Source organism: Dermacentor andersoni, chromosome 10 (genome assembly GCF_023375885.2).
Source record: "Dermacentor andersoni chromosome 10, qqDerAnde1_hic_scaffold, whole genome shotgun sequence".
NCBI classification, from domain to species: domain Eukaryota; kingdom Metazoa; phylum Arthropoda; class Arachnida; order Ixodida; family Ixodidae; genus Dermacentor; species Dermacentor andersoni.
In genome coordinates this window covers 47,315,860-47,339,942 of record NC_092823.1, presented here as the reverse complement: position 1 = coordinate 47,339,942, position 24,083 = coordinate 47,315,860, and the positions used below count along the sequence as shown (strand labels likewise).

The 24,083-nt window shown below is 43.3% G+C and overlaps 1 protein-coding gene and 1 long non-coding RNA gene across 2 annotated transcripts in view; one reads left to right on the top strand and one right to left on the bottom strand.

Annotated features, from left to right (window-relative positions):
• The window catches only part of LOC129380639 (uncharacterized), a 40,031-nt gene that overhangs the window by 6,000 nt on the left and 9,948 nt on the right, over window positions 1-24,083 (top strand). The gene's annotated exons all lie outside the window — the stretch shown is intronic.
• The window catches only part of LOC126543402 (mast cell protease 4-like), a 28,073-nt gene that overhangs the window by 1,356 nt on the left and 2,634 nt on the right, over window positions 1-24,083 (bottom strand). The window contains exons 2-7 of the mRNA XM_055062294.2: window positions 19,911-19,935; window positions 19,743-19,816; window positions 16,221-16,333; window positions 15,414-15,555; window positions 7,924-8,041; window positions 3,178-3,329 (exon numbers count right to left, since the gene is read on the bottom strand). Coding sequence (XP_054918269.2) covers window positions 3,178-3,329; window positions 7,924-8,041; window positions 15,414-15,555; window positions 16,221-16,333; window positions 19,743-19,816; window positions 19,911-19,935 — 624 coding nt within the window. The remainder of the gene's footprint in view (window positions 1-3,177; window positions 3,330-7,923; window positions 8,042-15,413; window positions 15,556-16,220; window positions 16,334-19,742; window positions 19,817-19,910; window positions 19,936-24,083) is intronic.

Genomic DNA, 24,083 nt, shown 5'->3' with positions numbered 1-24,083 from the left:
TTCAGTTGGTCCGGTATACTAGTAAACGCAGGCGGACTGGGCGTTGGGGCGAAGAAGTGGAGGCGTAAAAGTGAGCGGCCTGCATTGCGCAGCCAGCTAGTGGCACAGAGCCCAGATAAAGAAACGGGTAATACTGCAGTAACCAAATGTATTCTACTTTGCAGCTGTAGCAGATTTAACGGCAGGTGCGTAATCGTGTTGCGGCCGAAAATTTGCACCAGGAGGAAAGTAAAACACACTTGGCTACTGCAATATTAGCTGTTTTTGTCTGGTTGACCTCTGCGCCTCCAGGTGACTGCATCATGCAGGCCGCTCACGTTTTCGCCTCCGCGCCAAAGTCCCGTCCACCTGCATGTATCTGAATACCTGACAAGCTAAAACTCTCTAACTGAGGGCATCGCTACTGTTGCAACCGTTGCAGCAACCCGTTTCTGAGATCGTGGCCAATTGACCATTGTAGGAACCACTTTCAGAGCCAGTGTTCACTTGAGAAGTGTACGCGAGCCTAAAGTGTCGCATTGACAGCTTTCGTTCACGTATGGCCCGCGATTACTACGCTGCTACGCTACCTGGCTTTCCAAAGGGCTTCCGCAGTTAAGAGCGGCGGACAGGGCGGTGCACCATAAATCAAATCACCATGATGGCTTAGATTGCAGGTACTGCCTTCTAACCGGTATTTTATTCTACCCATAGTGTTGGGCTCTGTGGTTTTGCGCAGGATACGATTGCTATATGCTTGTGACGCTCTCCCTTTTGTTTTTCTCTGCATGTTGTTTTTAGGGAGAAGGGCAAACACCTTAAACTGAGGTATACACGCAAGGGGGCTGATACGAGGCACCATCCTTCAATTGCCGACGGACCATCGGGAAAACCACTCGGTGCCGATTTGGGTAAATGGTTGGGGCAGGGCACCAAAGGACAGAGCACGTGACCCCGTTACCCCGACCAAGCGTTCTGAACTCTACATGCGCTGCTATGCACTATCGGCTCTGTCAATATAGAGTCGCCCTATTCGTTTTAGTTCCACCTCGTATTTCTAGGTTTAATTTTTTTAAACTTGAAAATACTTAGAACGACAGAAAGCTGAGCTAGTTGGTAAGGATTCATAATGCAAAAAAGAGGTGAGGCGTGCAGACAGGACACAAGAGTAGAGAAGTGGACAACACGAACGCCGACTATCAACTGAAGGGAACACTGAGGCGAAAAAAGAAATAAGGCACAAAGCTCATCTGCGCAAGCTCCGGAATGGTATCACCACGTGTCAGTCGGGTACATGTGCCGTTGCCATTTGTTGGGCGTGTTGGTAAATTGAAAGCATATTTAGCGCCAGCAAACAAGGACGTAAGGGAGACGACAACACAATGCGCTAACTTCAAGTTGTTGAAGTTAGCTCATTGTGTTGTCTCCCTCACGTCCTTGTTTGCTGGCGTTAAATATGCTTACATGTGCCGGTCTACGTGAGAGATAACTGTTAAGGCACTTAGTCTCTTCCTTATGTAAAGTAATCGAAGGTTGCAGCCTTCGATTACTTTACATAACGAAGAGATGTATACATATATATATATATATATATATATATATATATATATATATATATATATATATATATAGAGAGAGAGAGAGAGAGAGAGAGAGAGAGAGAAAGAGAGAGACGTGTTTTATACGCCCTTTTACCGAAGACTGCACTTCCGTCCCGCACAAATCAACTGTTATCGCTACGCGCAAGCCGCGCATGCATGATTTGGAGCTCACGGCGAATGTTGTCGTTGTCTCTATCTGTGTGCACGTTCTCCTTCAACCTTGTGTAATCAGACGGTATGCGCATTACGAATAGAGTTGTATTTTCTAGACGGTATGTGAGTACCAGCGTTACGCTGGAAGCTTCGACGAGTCGTGCATAAAAGCCGACGCACTTGACCCGCAGATCAGCGTTCGACGATTGCCGACTCCGATCGCCGCTATCTGCGCTACAATTCACCACTTCGCCACTGCCGTGCTTCGAGCGTCAATCACTTTTGTGGGCACAGATTCACCCAATGAAATGTTTGTTTCGAAATTCAGTTTTGCTATAGTATTCTTCATCGCCACTGCAGCGTGACACACACACCTAAATGACACCCTCAGACCCCGAAACTACATGATTTGGTAATGATGCTTGTTTTCAGCGTGTTCTCTTCGAAATAGCCGCCAACCTAAAACCAATATGAAAAGGGCAAACCATGTAGCTCTCATCTTGTGTACTCGTATGCGTAGTACAGCCTTGATTCCTACCACACTTATTCACCCACTGGAATTTTTTTTTGCATTATATTGTCTAATTATTATCACTTATGGCTTATACGATGACACTATGTTAAAGCTTGTCTAATTTAATAGAGCTGTCCTTTTTCCGCCTATGTGGCATCTAGATTCAGGTACGATTAGTGCCTTTATGCGCCACTGCAACTATCAAACTACGCCATCGGAAATGTAAAAGTATCTTATTCCCTTGTAATTGTCCTGGTATGCTTAAACTTCCTGCTTACCATTCTTCACCTATATATCCAGATGCATGTAGGCGTGCACAAATCGACATTATGGCTTTTTAGAGTCATAATCACGTAAGACATTTATTATTCAGCGTCGCGTATCGGCAAATTAACAATAGGAATAGAGATAAATAACTAATGTCATGCGCGTGATCGACGTCTACACAGCATAGGAAAGACAGGAGACTGCTTACTCCCTATCGCTTTTAGAGTGGCCATTATTTTTTTATTATGTGCTAATATCCGAAGAATGTACGTTAGTGAAAAAAAATGTACGCTCGTAAGCCTAATAAAACTAGCTGCAATAGAAAAAACAGTAAGCACTTCTCAAAGTTAATGTTCAGTGTACTTGCGTATGTTGAATTTAAGGTATATTGTAGGGGTGCCTATACACTGCACAAATGTGCTATTTTTTGTCCCCAGGTGAATTGATCGAAGCTTTCCCGCGCCACCACTGGAAGGCAGTGTTTGTTGTCGTTTCCTTGCTCTTGTGCTGCGCCGAACTAAGCGTTTTAATAGTAACAAAACGTTAGACCTGGAAACAATATAAAAACCCTCCATATGAATCTCACTATGCGCTATTGCGAGTTATGCGGATGGATGATGCTAAATAAATTGCAACAATTTATTGTCCTGAGCGTATACTTACATCATATGCCATGCTCCAAGGGTTGCTGGCGCATATGACGCGAATATTTTTCGGGTGAATTTCTCGCCATTCTTTCGCCATAGCGGTTCGGCAATCCTCGTCTGTCAGCACTCTTGCCGTATAGCTCAGAATAACTTGTGATGGCGGCTTTTCTGAGAACATGAAAAAAAAAGGAGAATATTTTGTTTTGCTTTTATTTTGTGCCCTTAGGTAGGTATAGGACTTTTCAGTACAGATAACAGCGGACGCTGAAATTATCAAACAGGTGTTGCGAAATTTAGCTTGTCCCTCTTGCTAGCAAACTTACAGGATGATGTCGATATATTTTTTTCTACGATGGAAGATGCAGCTGAACTTACAACACGTAGTTTGCGCAGTTACGCTGTTCTGGCAGCCGAGCCTATTCTAATCTCGGCTAGCTAGTGTTAGATGTAACGAGTCGACGCTGAAGTCGTGGTGTATCGTTATGAAACTTGTTTTGCGGGTACTGTCCTCGGTACTTTTTAGGCTTTGTCTGGGTCGGATTCGTTGCAAGGTACTTTTGCGTATGCCGTGATCACTACGCTGGGACCTGCAGTTTTATTATATGTTGATGACCGCACATGTCAGCGTTAACCCCATACCCAAGCTGTGTTTGCATAGTAATGATGCAAACAAGGTATCTATTGAATGTAATGTGGGTACAATATAAATGCAATATATTATGTGGTTTGTTTCTTCTTTCGCGCGCAGCACTGAGTTCGTTAAAAGACCGCGCTTTATTTGGAGCGCGTGCGACGCTTCGTGTGGTCTCTCAAACAGTGACAAGGCGCACAAAGCATCGCCACAAATTAATGTTTACATCTTCTCACAGTGCGTGATATTATTGCAAACCAATTGATCATATTATTGTGATTCGGTACTTTCCTCACCCGGCGTAGGCACTTGTATTCTATTCCAGCTCGCAAACTGCTTGTTACCCTTCCTAAAATCTACTCTGCACAATGATTCCATGATGATAATCGGCTATGAGATGCATTGGGACAATAGTAAAAGCTGTCACATCGTATGGCAATGGGTCAGACTACTACATAAAACACGTGGAAGAATTCGTAAATACAGTTCCCACCTAATTTTCTAATGCAGCCTTTAAAAAAACTACGGTTTTAAGGTATTACAGTAGATAGCACGCTTGTTTTGAGCGATAGGGTGACGAGCTTTATGCTGGACATTTGACGTCTGTCGAAAAGGTCTCTTTCTAGACAAATGCAGATGATATACTGGCGCTGCACTGATGAGACTGTTTCAGTGTTTTTAGCCTTGCCAGAGAGAGTGGCGCACACGGCTGCTGTCGTCGTTGGAAGTGCCGCAGGCCCGATGGAAGATATGCAAAGTAGGTTTCCGTGCGCTGCCCTGAAAACGTTTTTCTGAGGTTGCTTTGACGTAGAGAATATACCTTGGTCGTCATCCTGCCTGTCTAAGGAAATTACACTGTGCACTTCAAGCATATTCTTTCACGGCGGTGCTCGCTTGCACGTCCATGTCACTGACGGCTCAATGTTAGAAATGTTATCGTCTCCTAGCGCGTCGCTTAACAACAGTATAAAATAACGTGCACGGCGGGTGGCATCGAAATATATGGACTGATGGGGTGGACGAACTTTGTCAAGTCAGATGAAAATGCGGGGAAAAAAATGTGGAAGGAACAGCAATGGAGTACATCATTTTTGAAGACCTTAACTAACCACATTCGGTTACTATTCTACATGTAGGAGATTGCCCGGGAACTGAAACGCTCGAAAAAGAGCTGCGTACTGAAGTAACGCGTTAACGTGTGAAAAAGAGGTGTTTTGGATTATGACAATTTTAGCAATATTGACCAAATTTACGGCTCAATAAAACAAGACGAACCTAATCCCCCCCCGTAAAGAAGTTCATGCGGCGAAGCAATACTTGCTCAAAATTTAGAGTGCCGAGCAGTATTTACAACGATGTAGGTTTGCTCGAGTGCTCGATATAAGTATATAAAGCTTTGAGAAAACGGCTCTATCAAAATTGGACACGCCGAGAAATTGAAACTAACAAAGGCTACTTTATATCGCCCGTATTTAAGTATATACATATCATTTCTCAGCTATGTTGGACTGAGCGAGGAGATGATTAACCGTTTTTTTACTGCGTTATGTGGTTGAAGTCAGTGTGTCGCAACTTACAGTGTAACCCAGCACAAATTATGACAGCGGCATCTAATGCACGTCCCAATGTAAGTGTCAATAAGACAGCTTGAGAACTCTTGATCGGCAGGGCCACACACTTTCCATTGGCGTGGCCCAAGAACACGCGAGTATGATGTGGCTCATAACTCTCGGCTACTACCGCTTTGTGTTTTCAGTTTTCGAGGAATGTTTGCACTGTTATCGATACAGAGAATTTCTCCTTAGACGAGTCCCCCTAAATCGCATTGAATGACGTAGGCGGGCTCCGTAAGGCTTCTGAACGACGTGAGCGCAACCTTTGATTGACAGTAGTCACAGGAGTCGATAGAGAACGTCGTGTCGTTGCAGTTGTCGGGCTATCGCGGCATGTGGACTGGACGACTTACAGGCGGGGGGCTTAATCATTGAAGTAAATCGGGGGTTTTGCGTGCGAACACCACGACATGGTTAATAGGCACGCTGTTGTGGGCTACTCCGAGTTCATTTCGACCACTAGGAGTTCTTTTGACGTACACCCAATGAACGGCACATGGGCGTTTTTGCACTTAACTCCCATCGAGATGCGGCCGCGGCAGCCAGAATTTTGTGCCACACATTCGGGCTTGGCAGCGCATCCGACGCAGCGCTATAGCCACTACGCTACCACGACGGGACAAACGGCGGGCTTCCATTTTGTTCTTGTTGTTGTCCTCTGAATTCATGGCCAATAGCGGATTGAGCAAGACTTGGGTTAATGAAGCGAAATGAGCATGAAAATGGAATTTCCCTTGCAAATTTGTGAGAACTGGTTCCGTCTTAATGTTGGGTCTTGTCTTCAACCGCCACACTCCATTACTTTGAATGGTGACGTTCTGAATGGCATACTTTGACATTTTACTTTTTCGATGTTATTCCGGGGTGCGGCCCTTGGGAGAAGTTCTCCAGAAGAGACCCGACGCCCCTATGCTGCAAAACTCCGTCTCCTTCCCTTCATACGTGGTCGAGTAGCGTGCCTCGTTAGAGCATCTGGTTGGGAGCTGCTGCGGGGCATTCGAAGGAACTTTTAAGTTTATGTCTGCATGACGAGCTTTTTTTATGTGAAAGTATATGCCGAAAGCCTCCACCTGGAATCTTCGCACACATTCATCTCGCTTTCGCCGACATTTAAGGCGAAGCAGTCTTGGAGAGGTCCGGGCGCTATTTCGTGCGTATCTAGCCCCTGACGCCAAATATGCTCAAAGAGCTGGTGCGTTCTAGGAACGGTGCGGCGAAGAAGTACTTTACCATTTCAAGCATGAATGATCGTACGATAAATAGGAATGGGAGCTGTGGCACTAGCGTCTACAGAAGCTGCAAGCAGCCCCATTCAACCAGTATGGATAGTACATGGAATTGCCTAAGCTTCGTTCTTGTGGTTTCAAACGGCTTCGTTACCTTGTAACCTCATCGTTTCCAGCAAAGTGTGGTGTTACATAAATAAGAAAAACATTATAAAATTGTCCTACGGCAAGATTTGATCACAGGACCTCTAGCACAGAAGTCCGATGATGAAACCATTGGCCACGGACGCCTGCGCGGTAAAGTGGCGTATAGAGTTCATTTTCTCGCGCGCAACCCAGTGCGTTGACACGCTTGGCGCGTTTTGATCCGCAGTTACACCAGTAATGTATCAAAAATACCACTAGTGCCACAGGATACAGTATACACAACTAAAAATTCAGATGAATAATATAAGTATGACGCCCTGCATGTAACTATGTCTAATAATATACAGCCTGTCTTCAGTTCCCTGAAAACAAAATTATTTTTCCTTTAAACTGCTGTTCTCCAAAAAAAAATATTTATACTTCGAAAACCACATTTCACATACACTTACGCATGGTTCATGAGTCAAGTACACAAAGAACGCTTCGCTTTAACAAGATTTCAACTAGAATTGAGCCAGGGTTTTTTTTTTTTTTTAATATGGGTTCATATATCCTGTTCGTATCACAATATGTACCTCTCTTAGAGTGTCTCTTGCCTTTAAAAGCATTGAATTGCTCTACTTTGACGCAGACTAGCCGTACTGTATTGCATATTCTACCAAATTGTTTCTTTTTATTCTCAACAAAATGCTAGCAACCCGAGTTCTCCAGCTATGCTCATTGAAGGGTGCGGATATAGTGCAGTGACTGTTTACGTTCCTATCTTAAGTGGTATGCATTCCTAATGGTACAACGTCAGCCAACGATTTAAGCGCAATATAATCTCAAGAAACAAATTCTTCCAAACAAATTTTCTCTTGAGCGCAGGATACGGAAAGCGACGGGAAAAGATTTCAAGTCGTGTAATAGCCTCAGGCCTGTCGAACGCCTATACATGTCGGACGCCTCTCTAGAACACAAAAAATTCACTGTTTTTTTGTTTATCTGATCACGGTGACACAAAGTGCCGTGTTTTAGGAAGATAAAAGATGTGTAGCCATGACCTCTACCAATTTGAGGTTAAAGACGAAGTATTACCAGCACGCAAGACAATATGAAGCACGATTTATGTTTGCATACTGCGTTATATGCAAATAGGTCCTTACTGTAGCCAATACGACCAGTTCCAGCGAACAGCATTGGTCCCGGCTTGGTCTTCTGGCCTTGCTTTGGTAGGCACACTGGGCGAACAAACCTATCATATTTTGGCAGCGGTTTCTCAAGCTGTACGGAGAAAAATGGAAGGTAAAAATACTTAGGGCACAAGGATTTAATTATTTTCAAGAGGAGCACCACGGAACTTAAATACCGTGTTTAAAAACTTGAACTGCATTTGTATATACAAATATATTGTGTGGCTAGAGAGAGAAAAATAAATTTATATAGAAAAAAATAGAACGCGCCAGAAGGGGCGGAAGGGTAATCTAGTTGTGAGGATGGCTATATCGCCTGGTCCTTGCTCAGCAATTTTGTTCTTCATGAGCTCCAGAGACATGTCCATCAAAATGTTGTGCAGCAAAAGACAGTAGTTACCTGCATGAAATTTTCTGAAACCAGTTGATAGGCAGTGGGATTGCGAAGTGACGTAACCAAACGCACAATACCAACATACGCAAGTTTATTTCTCCAGAAATAATGAACGCCAAATGTATCATACTCAAGTCTCACAGGAAAGCAGCCGCCTCAGATGCAGCCTGGGAATCTGTAAACCACGCAGAATGTCCGATAGAGTGTCAATGGCTTTTCTGTGGCACCCAGCCTGCTCATGGAGGTAGCTCTTATTGAGGATGGCGTGGCTCCCTGAGGAAGCGATCGCGTGGCGAAAGTTTTGGCAGGGCTAAGTGTACAGTTGAGGCAATATGGCATCACATCACTCCCCACGTGGAGCAGTCTGGTGAATGTGATCTGACGTCCTTAAAAGTTCTTTAAGCGCAAAGGGGCTGCTGATGGTACGTAACCAGTCGGAGAGAATGTATGCCAGCTTTGGTCAGTTGATACAAACGCGTACGTCTTTCTCTTTGATGCGCAGAGTGAATGTTTTCTTGTCGCGACGGATAACACGGTAGGGGCTGGTCTATGATAGCTAGAAAGTACGATGGAAGGCCTTATCTCAGTGAAAGGTGCTTGCGCATGTTGTAGTGTCCTTGAAGATGGAGGATGCCGGTCTGGAATGATGCGCCACTTGCGATTGATGGAGGGTGGTCATGGCGCGGTGCAGCCGGACCACTAAATCGGAAGGATCAGAGACGGCCGCGTAAGACGATACCAAAGGAACTCCCTGGGAACGTGCATTGGCTCCCAATAATCAAAGCTCTGCTGGTGTCGCTACAATATTGGATTTGAAGGTGAAGCAAAGACCCAGAGTGACAAAGGGAGAGCGTCGAGCCAGGTTGTGTAACGGTGATTCATAATAGCTGCTCTGGGTTGCCGGTGAAAGCATTCCATTATTCTTAGGGCGCCAGAGTGGCAACTTGTGGTCTTCGTCACTCAAAACCTGTGCCGAACCTGAAGGTACGAAAGAGCTGAGCTTAAAACTGCCTTTCTTGGTCGCATCTGACGCGAGGACAAGGAGGGGTATCGAAACGGTTTATCCAGCCGGAGAAGAAAGTTAACGCGACGCCGTTTTCGGTGATGCTTTCGAGTGGCCCTACTTCCCGCCATCGAGTGAAACGACCTATCTTGGGGAGACAGTAACGATAAGGTTGGGCTGGAGGAAAGGGGTCATTGATGTATAACGTGTTGGAAGCATTCTTAGTGGCGAACTGACAGACCGGGTGATTTGGCGTGTTAGCAGTAAATGCAAGTGCGCGCCAAGGTACGTAGTCATGCTGCATGAGGCATTTAGGCACGAGACACTTAGATGTGCGAATACCATAATGCTGGAAGTTGTGCAGCTCGTTGAAGAGTCCACGACACTGTATTAAGGCACGAGGTGTTCGGGTTACGCGCTGTTTATGTCGAAGTAGACAGTTGTTTTTAACCGAAACAGGGGGGGCTGCTGGAGCTTGAGCGAACATCCACTCTTGAGGAGTTTCTGCTGTTTGGCGCAGGCTGTCTTAGGCTAGGCGAGAACGTCATCAGACAGAGACGAAAGATTGATGTCGGAGACATGGGGTTGATAGTGCTCCGGCTACCGCATTATCCTTACTGGTGAAAGTCGGGATGTTTATGGTAACCTTGGGCAAACGCGCTGATAAATGACAGATAGTTCTGCTGGACCAAGGAAAGTCTATAGTGGCATTGAAAGAAGGTGTATGTGATAGGGTTGTGATTGGTATAGAATATGTAATGCTGTACTTCGAGTATGTTGTGAAGGTGAATAATTACTTCGTTGATGGCAACAACATATACGTATATGCAGTTGCTCTGTGCCGGCATCATAGCTTCCTCGGTAGAGCTCGGGCTGTAAGGATTGTCTTGGGGGTGGTAAGTTTCTTAGGGACGAACGTGAATGGCCTGTAGGTTTTCTCTACGCGTTGCGCGAGGGCTGCTCCGGTGGCAGTGCTGGACGTATTCCAGAAGAGTCCCAAGAGAGTGGCGTCTCAGAAAGCGGCTGTGGGGTCCTCGAAGGCTTGCGTCAAAACTGACGTCCAGGTGACGGATTGGTTACCTCGTAGAAATGCCAAGACATGATGGAAGAAAAGCCTCATAGACAGCGGCTTTAGGCAGGACACGCCTGTATAAGTTAAGCAGGCCGATGAAATAACATAGACGTTTTGCGGTGTTCGGTTTATGTTAAAAGGCCAAGGTACCAGTAGGCAAATACCACATCCCTTTTGCCAAGACTCCGTAGCCGCGAAAGGTGATGAGTGTGCCAAGAGAGATCTTATGTAAACGATGACCAGATCGCGATGCTTGTATACGCGGAAGGTATGCCTCGCTGGGCAAAACGATAAGATGGCGAGGCTTCGGCAGAGCTATGCATGCGGTTGTCGTGTCAGTGTATTGCCACAAGGGCAAGCCTATCACAAGGCAGCAGTACCGTTTCTATGGTGATAAATACCTTGGGGCGTTGGAACCTGTGACATCAAAGAGGGAGACGGAAGACAGAGCTAACAAGAGGCAACATCCAATTTACCAAGAGGCTTGGCACAATCGCCCAAGTGTAGTAAAACAGTGTGAAAACTGGCCACACGCTGTTGATGAGAGCACAAGGTAAGGAAGGGAAAATCCTACCGATCAATTAGTGTGCGTGAGCACGAGGGTCTTACGATAGACATCAGGGATAAAAAAAAGCGCATTTAAGTAAACGCCGTCCCTTATAAGGTGCTAATGAATACAGTGCATGGTATGCTATCGTTGTTTGGAGGACCATGCCAGGAACAGACATGGTTATTGTGATAATGAGCGGCACACTTTCGAGCCTAACAAGAACGTTGATTGCAGTGTTCTTTCCTTTTTCTAATTTACAAAAGGAGGTGCTTAGACGTTTGCATCAATCTCACTCACGTAACATGGCTCTTTCAAAAAGCAGAACTGAATTGACCCAATTACCTTTGAGCGTCTCAGCAAAGAAATACATTTAACCATTTACCCCACAAAACGGACCTAAGCACGATAGAGAAATTGGCACAACGGATATTATAAACAAAATATTTGTGCCTAATTTTTGCCAGAACATTGAGCACAACAGTAAGTATTAAGTATTAACCCAGAAGGGGTTGGTGAAAGAAACGTGGAAGGGCGAAGTGGCATGAAATTTCATATAGAAGACGATGTAGCGTAATAGCATTGAGAAGGGGAGGAAAGTAGAGTTTTGTTACACATGGTGAAATTCAGTAAAAGTTATTCCGTTAATTGTAGGTTTTTCGCTTGTAATATCTCACCCACTCGTATTAGAGATAACTGTCATAAGTTCTAATGAAGATTGCTCCCTCACTGAGGCATGCTCCCTCACTGAGGCAGTTGAGGCATGCGATTGTGTTCCCTGGCACAGCCGACTACCTTGAGCGGCGCTTGAGCTGAGCTATCGCTCAGCTCCAGGCGCGCCTGCTTGATTTTGAACTTACTAGAATCTTATCATTGCTTCTATCAGCTGTCTATGTTCTCTCGGAACATCATTTAAGCATATTATAAGCGCGACGTGAATAATGTTGTACTTTCCCGAACATATGTGAGCACCAGCGATTACAGTGGGGGCTTCGACTAGTCACGCATAAAGGTCGACTAACCTGACCCGCAGATTAAATTTCGATGACCACCGACTGTGATCAACGCTCTTGTTGGGTTTGGGGTGTCACTTGATTTTGTTGCCACAGGTTCGTCCAATAGAAAGTTAACTTCATGATTCGCAATCTTGACATAGTTGGTACTTTACTGTCACTACAACGTAGACGGAAGTCACTTTCGTCGATCACTGGTGATACGGCTCGGTTTGGTGCTTTTGCACACGCACACACACACACACACATATATATATTCCTATGCGAAACGTGGAGTCGAGGAAGATGCATGCGCGATAAAAGAACAGGACAGCAACAGAGCGTTCGAAGCTTGAGAACATGTTATTTGTATCACCAGTAATATACGGTATTAACCCTACAACTGCCAGAATACTTCAGATTAGGCTTAGAATATTTTTATTGATTTATTTCTTCTTTTTATTACCAAGTATATACAAAATAAAATATAAAAACTCTTCTCCAGAAATTTTGCCAGATACGGTAGGTCAACAGCACTCTTTAGCTGCCGGTTTAGTTTAAAATTTTGTTCAAGACTGGTGTTTGGTAGGTACTTGTAAAAGGCAGCAGTGTACCGTCTTTTATAGGTATACTAACGATGTAGAGAAGCGAGAAAGGTTGCTTCTACAACTCAAACACTGGAACACATCGCACTGTGAACATTTGAAGTTAGAAATGCCTGTGTGCCAAAGACAACCGTCGTTGCCTTTTCGGTAACTACAGCCTAGAGGGAAACTGTAGGATTACTTCCCACTGCAGCTAGGCAACCTCCAGCAACATTTTGTGACATCATAATTAGTAGTACGGCGAGATTCTTGTTTAGAAATTTTTGTTGTGCTCCATTTTGTAGACTTTGCAAAGTAGACGATCCTAACCCCTTAGGCGCACGCCGTTTATTGTCGCTAGTAATGGCAATGAATACGAAATATTACCTACTCATTGATGCCGGAGAAACGTTAGTTGTTTAACATGCAGAAATTGTTGCTCCACGGTGGAGTTGATACCTCAAGAAAGACAATCTAGGGACATTTTTGCTGTCAACTGACGGATTTGGTGTTTTAAGATGCACGTTTAGATCAAGTGCATTATCGTCTCCTGAACGAACATTTAAGTCTCTGAGAAAAAGTTGAATTCTTGCCCTGCGCAGGTGTGCTTCATTTGTATGCCACGGAATAGCATTTTCTTCACCGCTAGATAGAGGCAGCATTATTAGATTTACTGGAAGCTCGCGAACCGCTGTTCTAATGGAAGTGTGTGCGTGAGCTGCCCAAAACTGATTTCTTTTTAACTTCACAAGGAGCATGCTGTGAAAGATGCCATTGACATTACCTGCTGCGCGTACACAGTAATTATTAAGTAATGTTTGACAGGAATCCATAAAGACCGTGGAAAGTAGTAGGCCTGGCGCTCAGCCCGAAATGTCAGCCTCAACCCTTAAGTGTGAGCTCAACAATTTGGTTAAGTGTCATCATACACCGCCTACTCGCTATATAGTTGTAAAACAACTTCGATAAGGTCACATTTACGGAGATGTAAAACTAGAACTTCCTAAATCAAATGCAGTATTTTTTGCTGTTGCAAATATACGACCAACACATGCACTATAAAGAAAACTAAAAAGCCGGCAAGTTTAGTCACCAAAGCATCTGGTGATGCTCAGAGTCAGCCTTCCTATGATTACTACTGCTGCGCAGGCAACTAAATGAAGGTAAATTTAGAGACACAGACTAACATTTCGATTTGACTTGTTTTCGCACTTGTGTTTTTTTTTTCTGACAACAATGTTGTTGAAAGGCCAGTTGAATGTTTAGACTGCGTGATATTCTGCAATATGTAGCTGATGTTGTTTGTAGTACAGAAAATTAAAAAGAAATTGTCTGTCGCAGGTAGCACAATTTTAGTGCGCGCTTTGAATAAATCGAAGAGGAGGACCGTATCATGAGACACCAACAAAGACACCGAGGACAACATAGGGGAAATTACTTGTACTTACTGATTGAATTATATAAATAATGCATTAATGGCTATGACAGTGGATGAAAAGGAGGAGAAGAGGATATTACTTGAAGGGAAAATAAAATGCACATTCAACTAGCTAACAAAATTTATTTGATTCACCTTTTAATGGCACACATCAAATATTACAAATTGTAGCCGGTAAATTCTTCAGCGGTATGTACTAAAGAAAAACTCTGCGGATGTCAGAAGTTTTCAGACTTTCATTCCTGATCTTTGCTACAAGATGGCCTAGCATTCTAGTTTCTCATGCTGTCAATGTCTGCGCCATTCTTAATTAAAAGGAAACAATGTAGTTAAAGCTTTGCTGTGAATGTAGCGTTCATTATGTCTCCCTTTCTTCCAGCTTCATTGTCCTTTTCTCCCTTCCACAGGGCTATTACGCTACATAATCTTCTCTTTGAAGGTGCATGCCACTTCGCCCTTCGACGTTTCTTTCACTAATCCCGTCTAGGTTAATACTTGAAAATGTTTCCCATTGAAGCACATTCGATTACGCTGTGTTGACCGACGTACCATACGATCTTCAATATTGCTTTCAGGGTGGTTGTTTTTGTGACTGAATGAGAACCATAAAATTTGGCGCTGGAGTGTCTTATTCTTTATCTAACAAAACGATGTCGATGTCTTGAATATCTAGGATGCCTGAGTGTCCTCTCATGACAAAATTTATTTTGATCGTTTACTGCACCTTTCCTCCAGGGATCATGATTTCCTCTCGTTGATGACATCGAAGTTTACAGAGTACTTAACTGATGATTTGCGTACAAAATAGGTGTTTCTCCTGAAGAATGGAACTGTGGAATGCATCGCAAGCCATTCGTGTAGGAGCGATTGTCATGTTTTAGAGCTTCTTCTAAAGAGCATTTCCATTGACCAGAAAAACTACCATTCATCCAAATGCACCATTTCGCATGTTGTATTGCACGGTCTGTAAGCACATTCGCAGGGGTATATTTCTATATATAAGTAAGCGGAACGACACTGCTTACTTATTGCAAGTTTGACGGTGGATATCTGAAGACCGGCGCCGTACTGATGCTTTAGAAATTTACCGGCCATAATGTATTTGGAGGAAAGCCAAATTGTGAAATTTTGTGAAAAAAAAACAAAAATTAGACATTGCTATTTATTGTGTACACAGTCTCCGCCTTTTCAAGACAAAATTACCGTTGTGCAATCTCTAACAGGCAAATTTTCAAAATTCGGTGTTGTCTCAGAAACAGTTTATATGTATAAGCCACTTAGACAAATAATAATGTTAATCAAATGACAGCTTTGGCGGAAAAAAATGCGTTGGATTGTTTACCCCGAACCGCGTCGAAAAAGGAATTACTTCGTAAAAATGAATTTCCCTGTTCTTACCAAGTGCAAGAAAAATAGCACATTATCACACTTACTTTTATTAGTCCAATGTCATATTGCCATCTTCCATTGAAGTGGTGTTGTTTGTGAAAAACACCATACTTAACCTGAATAAATGGGCCTCGTAGAAGTCTTGTGGTGTTGTAGTGCACATGAATTCTGGCTACATGGAGTTCACTTGGAAGAAAAGACAGAATGTGAAGGGTTGAATATGCGAGCCTTTCAAACATAATTTTTATGTTCCCGCAACAACAAAATTTCTTTCTGATGGTTCTGGAAACAACCCCAAAGGCACGCTCTTTGCGACAATGTAACGGCTACGTAGAATGAGTTGCAATACATACACTGCCTGGGAGCTCCCGAGCTTTTCCGGGAAAGGACCAATGTTTAAATTTCGCGACAGCTGGACCAATAGCAATGAAAAACCGGAATTATCTACAAGGTCAGTTGACATTTGAACATCAGTGCCACCATGACCAGGTTATTTTGCTTGCGAACCCCAAAAGGGCAAACACCAGCATGAAGGCCACAGAAAGCGCCAAAATATCCGCACAATATCAAGGTTGGGTTCGTATTTTGCGGATACTATGGCTAATATTGCGAGTATTTACAGCGAACGACCACTACATATATATATATATTGTGCATTCTGTGGGTATTATGTTGTTCCCAGATAATATTTTGGCCGTTCGCATTGCAGAATTTCCTCAAGCAGGGGCAGACGTGCTTTTCGTAAAGTGAATAAAGTACACTGATAGTTCCAGCTGTAAGTATCGAAACTTGAAACCAGCAAAACACAAATGTTAAGAAATATTCCATGAATTACGTGCGCGAATACTTACAAAGTATCTGGGTCTGGAATACAATGAGCGGCTGTGAGAATAATATTTCGTGTTATGATGCTACCACCACAAATTTCTTCCCACCCATCTTTTTTGTAGACAATGACGGTAACCTGCAAAAATGAAGTACCCTTAATTAAAATAGCAGTTTTTTTCTCGCACCCTATTCAAAGGGTAACGCGAAACGGTAATGAGCTCTTCAGCATGGTGGTTAGGCGTGCTTCTGGGTACCACGGCGTATTGTTACAAACAGCGCAATACTGTGAATAAGATTAAGGAACACACAACACGGTTAATGTCTCAAAAAGGGGTTAATAATTATAAGAGTGGTTAAAAATAGGATTTAATAAATGTTGCAGGAACGGCCGAAAGGCGAATATTCGATTGAGACAACAAATTATTAGACAGCTACACGAAGTAGGATTAGTAGTTTTATCGGCCGTACAAACTTGCAAACATTCGCCGACTAAATTAACAAGCACGGTGTCACGTGTAACGTAGCAGACGTGAATACATCTCACTGAATGACCGCGCATACTCGCTGTAAATATTCTCCAGTGAAGAAACGCGCGTCAGCAGCGAGCGAACTTACCCTCGTGATTCCTCTCGCTTCAACGCGAACTAAGCAGCGAAAACAGTGTACACGAAGCTATAAGCACTAGGCGTACTCTGTTCCCATCGCAGATCCCTTCGTAGACACGGCCCGCGCGGCTACGCCGTACGCAGCTGCCGCAGGAGTAGAACGCCCTCACCGGAACGTTGCGCGCGATAGAAGACGGTGCGCTACCTCCCTGCTTTCCTCCCTTGTGCGAGCGAGATGGAGCCACCATCGCCAACTCACTCTAACATTCTTTCGCTCGCACATGCAGCATACGGCGCGGCGCGATGGTGTTATAGCACTTGGACTTTATACGGAACATCACGGAGACGCTGACGACCACAGTGTGAATGCGCCTGGAGTGTCCATATACGAGGGCTATTCGTAAAATAAGGTTCCCTGTGATTTTTCACAACGTAAACATGCTTATTGGCATCGACAATTACATCTTTGTAAAGCTTAGACTTCCCCTATTTTTCGACATAGTCGCCGTTGAGATCAATGCATTTTTGCATGCGGTGTAACATCTTTATGCCTGAATCGTAGAACCGTCCCACCGGGCCATTAAGGTAGCTTAAAGGTTTTCCTTTTTGCTCCTCTCCAGTTCCTATTTGCTTCCTCCCCCCAGGTGTTTCTTCAGTTCAGGGAAGAAGTGGTAGTCACTTGGGGCTATGTGCGTGCTGTAGGGCGGGTGTGTGACAGTATCGCATCCAAATGTGTTGATGAGACCGTTTGTTACACGGGTGATATACGAACGAGTGTTGTCCTTATGGAAACGCACTGCCTTCGTGAGCATGCCTCTCCTCTTGTTTCGAATAGCGCAGCAAAGGTCCTGCAACGTCTCACAGTAACGGTCCGCACTGATTGTTGTACGGGCAGGCATGAATTCACACAACAATAGCCCCTTCCTGTACCAAAAAACGCTCGCCATCACTTTACCGGCAGACAGTGTTTCTTTGAACTTCCGCGGCTTCAGCGACTCTGGATGTTTCCACTGACGGGATTGTTATTTCTTTTCCGGTGTCATGTAGTCGACTCGGGTGTCGTGCCCAGTGACAGTAGAGTCCAAGAATTTCTCGCCATCAGTTTCGTGCGCCTGAGGAAATTCGTGGTCCGCTTCAACACGTTGCCATTTGTGGTCTTCCGCAAGCATTCTCGGAACCGACCTTGCACAAACTTCGGCATACCTTCAATGGTCGTTGAAAATTTTGTCAAAGCAGGCCTTGCTCACATCAGGGATCATCTCGCAAAGCTCCCGAACCGTAACACTTGGACCTGTCAGCATTGTTGCTTCCACTTTCGCAAGGGGACGCAACAATGCTGGCCGTCCAGAACGCGGTTCTTTCTGGACGTCTGTACGTCCGTCTTTGAATTCTCTGCACCACTTGCGCACGCGTTGCACGTTCATACACCTAATATCATCATGTACGCGGATTATAGTAATCTTTTCTTTGCAAATTCTTCCCAGCAATGCTTAAAAAGAGAAATAAATGATTACTTGAATTTATTATCTAAATGGCTGTACATCAACAAACTACAATTTAATGCCACCAAAACGACATGGAATCGTACGAATGCTTTTTAATGGGAATGATGCACTTATTGAAAATCAATGAGCGTATGCTGAGAAGAAAAATTCGGAAACACTTCTGAAAAACGTTAATACACACGCGCCTTACTAAAGGCGCTTAACAAGATTGACCTTGACGTTTCAACTCACTCAAAAAAAAGAAAGCCTAACTACTCGATAACGGTCACTTGGCGAAAGTAAAGCTTAACTCTGAACGCACCTTTGGAATCTCAGGGCTTCTGAAGTGAGAACATTAATTAACAAAGCTTATAACTTGCCAATGAAAGGAACCCTTAGTATCAAATCGTGAAAATCCCCAAATGCTCAAAAGATAAACGAACCAGAACTGTTGTTTCTTCGGAATCACTTCCGTTGCCACGCGTGGCCGCTGCCGTTCTACAGAGATTGTGCACTTATGGTGCTTGTAGCCTTTCATACGCCATTCACCGGCATAACCACCAGCCCGGTTAGCCGCTTCCGTGTACGGGAGCAGTACTGTGAGCATTATATTTACCTTTCATCTTCTTCATACGTATGTATTTATCATCGTGGCCTGCGTCGTGCGCTCGAGTTTGTGCCCCGGCTGAATAAAGTGTCGAGGTTTACCAGTTAATAGCTATAGTAACCAAACGTATGTTTCACGTCTATAATTGGATAAAGTTGCTTTATGTCTATGACGGCACAAGGCTTTCGGTTCTAGTCTATATACGCATCTTCCTACTTATGAGGTCGAAATATTCATATTGGGTCTTGATTTTCCATTGCTCCAATCCGGAGAATAATATTTTAGCCATCAGCTGTTAAATACGAAATATGTTAGGAAAGTCGAGATAACTAGGAAGGCAGAAAGAAGCTTTTTTTTTAAATCAAATATATAAATTTGGCATTTATAACTAAAGGAGTGTCTAATGACTAACCCTACAAATCTATGAAGCTCTAGGAATCACACCTTGAGTGCTGCCTACCTAAATATTTTCCATGACTATGATCTAAACCTGACATTTGTCGGACTCAGATAAGTTAGGTTACCATTGTAAGCAATTTTCATTTGTTTTGTCTAGTGTTGCCTGGCCCTGCTTAGTTTCACGTGTAAGTATTGTATTTTTATTGACAAAAACGATAACTAGAGGAGTACGGACTAGTATGTTCATTTTCTCAGAATATTCATGCGGACCACGTTGTAAACATTTAAAGAGACCTAATTGCTGGCTTACCTATTGATAAACGCCATAAAAATGTTTTTTTTTATTTGTTGGCATTAACTATCCTAAATGAATACACCAAAACAAGTTCCAGAAGTTATACACTATAAACAAGCTTCAACAAAAGACGCATGAGCGAAATACTTATTTACCAGCCAAGGAACTTGAGGTTTCGATATTACACTGCCATTGATAATCTTTCCGACAGGCTCGGATATACCACATTCTGCAAAAAAAAATATTTATAAATTTGGTTCAACCTTGGGGACATCCGGCATCAGCAGTTTCTTCTGAAATCTAGATATTTAACCTTTACGCACGTTTACTGTTGATTCGGCTTTCTCCCTGCGAAAGAGTGCACAAAGATAATCAAAAGCAAATTATTAGTCAGTTTTGTGAAAACATGAGTGATAACAGCGCTTTCCAACACCTAGAAATAACACGAGAGCAGGCATTTTAGAGGTTACACAAAACAACAGATTATGCTTTCTTTTATTGCAGATATTTTAATGCTTAGGATTTCTTTGTTTCATTCCCGGTGTTTATCTGTTCCGTTCCGCTCATCCTTTCATTTCGTGTCCCCAGCAACCCTCACAGCCATTTATGCTTTAGTGGATAAATTTCTGTGAATGCACAAACTTCTGTATGCATGCCGCCACCTACTTGTCGGCGCCTGAACCTCCGACGCAGTAGTTCTTCAGCCAGCTTGCCTTGCAGTGACACTTAACATATACATTTGCCTAAACTTCGTTCATCTGGCTTCAAATCGCTTCATGACTTTGTAAGCTCATCATTTTAAAGGAAGTAATTTCTATGAATGAATATTTAAACTCTATTAAAACTGTCGGACGACGTGGTTCGAACACGCAACGTCGAGCACCGAAGCCCGATATTTAAACCATTGCGTGCATGGACGAGGAGCTTAAAATTGGAGGACGGTTAAGCTTCGCCTTTAAGAGTGGAACGCGATACATTTCAAAGATCCCTGGCTGCTTGTCACGCTTCCCGGCAAGCGCAGCCTTCCTGCGGATGCGCGGAGCCGAGCGCAATGGCTTTGTCGCAAGGAACCGAGTGGGCCGCGCCTCTCGGAAAAGGGGTTTGTGCTTAACCTCCGCGAAGCAGAATTATGTTTTCCGGCGCTACCATGCCTGCGTGTTGTGTTTAGGTCGTATTTTACGATTTTTATGACGTATTTTGCGTTCAGGAATTCAATTAGTTGAGCAACGCCTCTGCGCCGTTCGGAGGGCCTGCTTAGTTCAGGTTCAGTATCATATTTCGCTAAGCGACGTCCGACGCCAACATCGGATTTCTTTTTCTAGGCGGACCCCTTCATGCTGTTGCGTCAGAACGCCATTATGAATCCCTCGCGGCGAGAGCGTGGAGACGCTAGGTACGTGTCGATTCCGCTTTACTGAAGCGCAGTTAGAGCACACGCGAGAGCTTGCGCGGAGAAGGAACACGCCAATAGCACAAGCAACGAGAGAACTGCATATGAAACAATGGCGATAAGGCTTCTAAAGAGGACGCGTTGGAACGAACATGGAAGAGCCAGCGCGCATAATATGCGAGGAAAGTTTACTACAGCAACATTTCTTTGGTTTACCAAACACAAGGTTGGTAGTAACAATACGTTTACTGGGGAGATCGTCATAATGTGCATGGTATTCTTTGCAGTTGCTTATCGCTCAAAATACGGCAGTGTTGGCTTCAAGGGTTCATTAAAAACTTCATAAGTAGCGATTAAAAAGAATTCTACGTACTATACGCAAATTCCATAGAGGGGACTTTCTATCCTATATTTTTCTTGCGTTGAAACTCTCAATACTTTTGTCTTGATGGACCATTACAGGAAGGGTGGCTAGTTTTCGCTCAATCTACTTGCATTACACTAAATTATGCCGCATACACTTTCTATGCTTATACGGTTGTTTAGAGAGAGAGAGAGAAGTCATAATGGAAAGACAGGGAGGTTAACCAGGCTGATCACGGTAGGCTATGCTGCACTGGAAAAGGGGGAAGAGGAGTGAAAAAGAAGGAACAAAGAAGAAAGATTCCAACAGCCCTATAGAACAAAAAGCACACAATAACCAGGAACACCATATGAGCTGATCTTTAAAGGCAATCAAATCAATAGTAATTAAACCCTGCACTGGGAGAGGGGGAAGGAGCCTGAAAGAGGAGAAAAAATAAACAAGAAAAATTGCAACAACTCTACAGAAAAAACAGCACACGATAAATGGGAACACCGTATGAGCTGATCTTTAAAATCAATCGAGTAAGTAGTAATTAAAATATCTATCAATCCAAGATGAGGTTGCACAGAATGATATAAGAGAACGGCTCCGAAATACTAATCGATGAGGCAGACACCATGGCTATCGTTTATCTATTGTATGCATTCACGCATCTTGAACAAGCGTACCCTCTCTCTGAATTCAACTAATGATTACAATCAAGATAAGTTTGGTGTGCTGGCTACCTTGTATTCAAACAAAGTATTCGTTCTACTTAGCTATTGGCAGAAACATTCTTCTGTGAAAACTTGTCCCACACCACTGCGCAGCGCAGTATTCTTTCAAAAGCTTGTCGCCATGTTAGAGAGTATTTACGTAAAATATTTAGTATTTAGAATACCGAGCTGTAGCACAAAACTAACATCTCGCAACCCTTACTTAGGTGTATGAAATCTGGTACGCGTAGGGCTCCTTGTAGTGTAACACAATCGAAAAGAAAGGACATTCTACGTATTCATCCAAAGTCTATGTGCTCTCTAGCAGTAGACTACTTTGCAGCTTTAGTCCTGCACTTGAAATTTATGGTAGCCGCTCATTCAGGCAGCGTGGAAAGAGTCCGTAAATAAGCCGGTTATTTTCATAAATATTGCACTTGTATTCCGTACGCACATATATCGGAGTGTTTACTTTCGATTATCAGCGTTCTTTGATGTTTTGAACAAGAAATTTATCAGTCTTGATATCTCAAGCAAATAATAAATGCTGTAGCGCATACGACAAAACATGCAATTATGAACTGTTTGTCAGTGAGCGTAAACATTTCTTTGCTGCCGAAAGAACAAAGTGGGAGTAAAATACTAAATTTATACAGGGTATACCTTTTTTTTGCACCAATACTGCGGTAGATTAGGTGAGAAAAAGTACCAGCAGTGTTAAGAATGAAGATACCATGAAGCTATATGTTATGTGTTCTATGAGCCAATAACAGCCACAGCAGAAAGCTTTCGGAAGAAGAGGAAAAATGTATTGTTCCAAATTACGTCAGACTCCTAGAGACAATAGAAAGCAAAGGTCTAGGTTAAAAATCTAAATCAAGGTGACTAAGCGATGCGGCATTCATGTTAAAGCTATAAATTCAGCAGGAATAACTACATAAAGTTTTATAAAATCTTTTGCTAGCTGATGCTGTGAGAAATATAGTCGATTTCTTAAAGCTATGTGCTAAAGTCCTTTTATAATTCTACTTTTCTTCGAATGTTTCCATGCAATTCAAATGTAATTTTGCATGGTAAAAATATACCTTTAATTTTAAGCTGTATTGTGGGCAATTTTGGGTCATGAACTTGCAATTAGGCATTTCATAAAAGAAATGAGGTTGGTTTAGGCTTGTTTGAGCTATGAAAATTTCTGTCAATTTTTGCATAGGCAAATAAATGTTCATGCAGTACGGGTAGGCGTGCTTCCATTGTGCTGTGACTACCTTTCTCATCTGGCCGCCGGTGTGGCGTAGCAACTTTGGCGTTGCGCTGGAAGAACATAATCGAATCACGTACTTGGTGGCAAATTTACGATGTTGACGGAATGCAAAAAAAGTCCCGTGTACGTTCTAATGGGTGCACGTGAAAGAATGCAAAGCTGGCAAAGCTATTTCGGAGTGACCAACCATGCTTTCCGTCATAATCATGTTGTTGTTCAGACACGTAAAATCCAGAATTAGTTTTTTGAATCACCATCAGTGGTAATGTACAGATATTGATGGAGACGATAAAATTTAGCAGCCTCAAATTCAATAGACATTTATGTCTTGTGAAGCATGCTTGGCTTTGTAGAGCGTTGTGCGAAATTGTCGCCATTTCTCAGGCATGGTGCGACCCTGCAAATAAGTTGTTCAGCATTGTACGTTCTAAGTAAACATCCTGGTCATTTGTACGCTACACGTGAAACATATGTTCAAAATAGTGCATATCGCCTACTTCGTGTAAAGTGCGTAGTGGGCCACCGCATATTGACTCTTTTCGCTGAGAGACTTCTTCTAGCGAAACAAGATGGCGCTTTAGGCGGTGCGCAGCCCTCGACCTCAGCGACAGCGTACGAGCACGAAGTCTTTAGCGATTCCACCTTGCTTCGATGAGATCAGCTGTCTGATGCAAGTGAGTTTTCACTAACGCACTGTTCTCCAATGATAATGGATTGAATGGTGCGGCTATAACACCTGTGCACTACTTGGCTGCAAAAATATTGACTGGCGTATAAGGAATG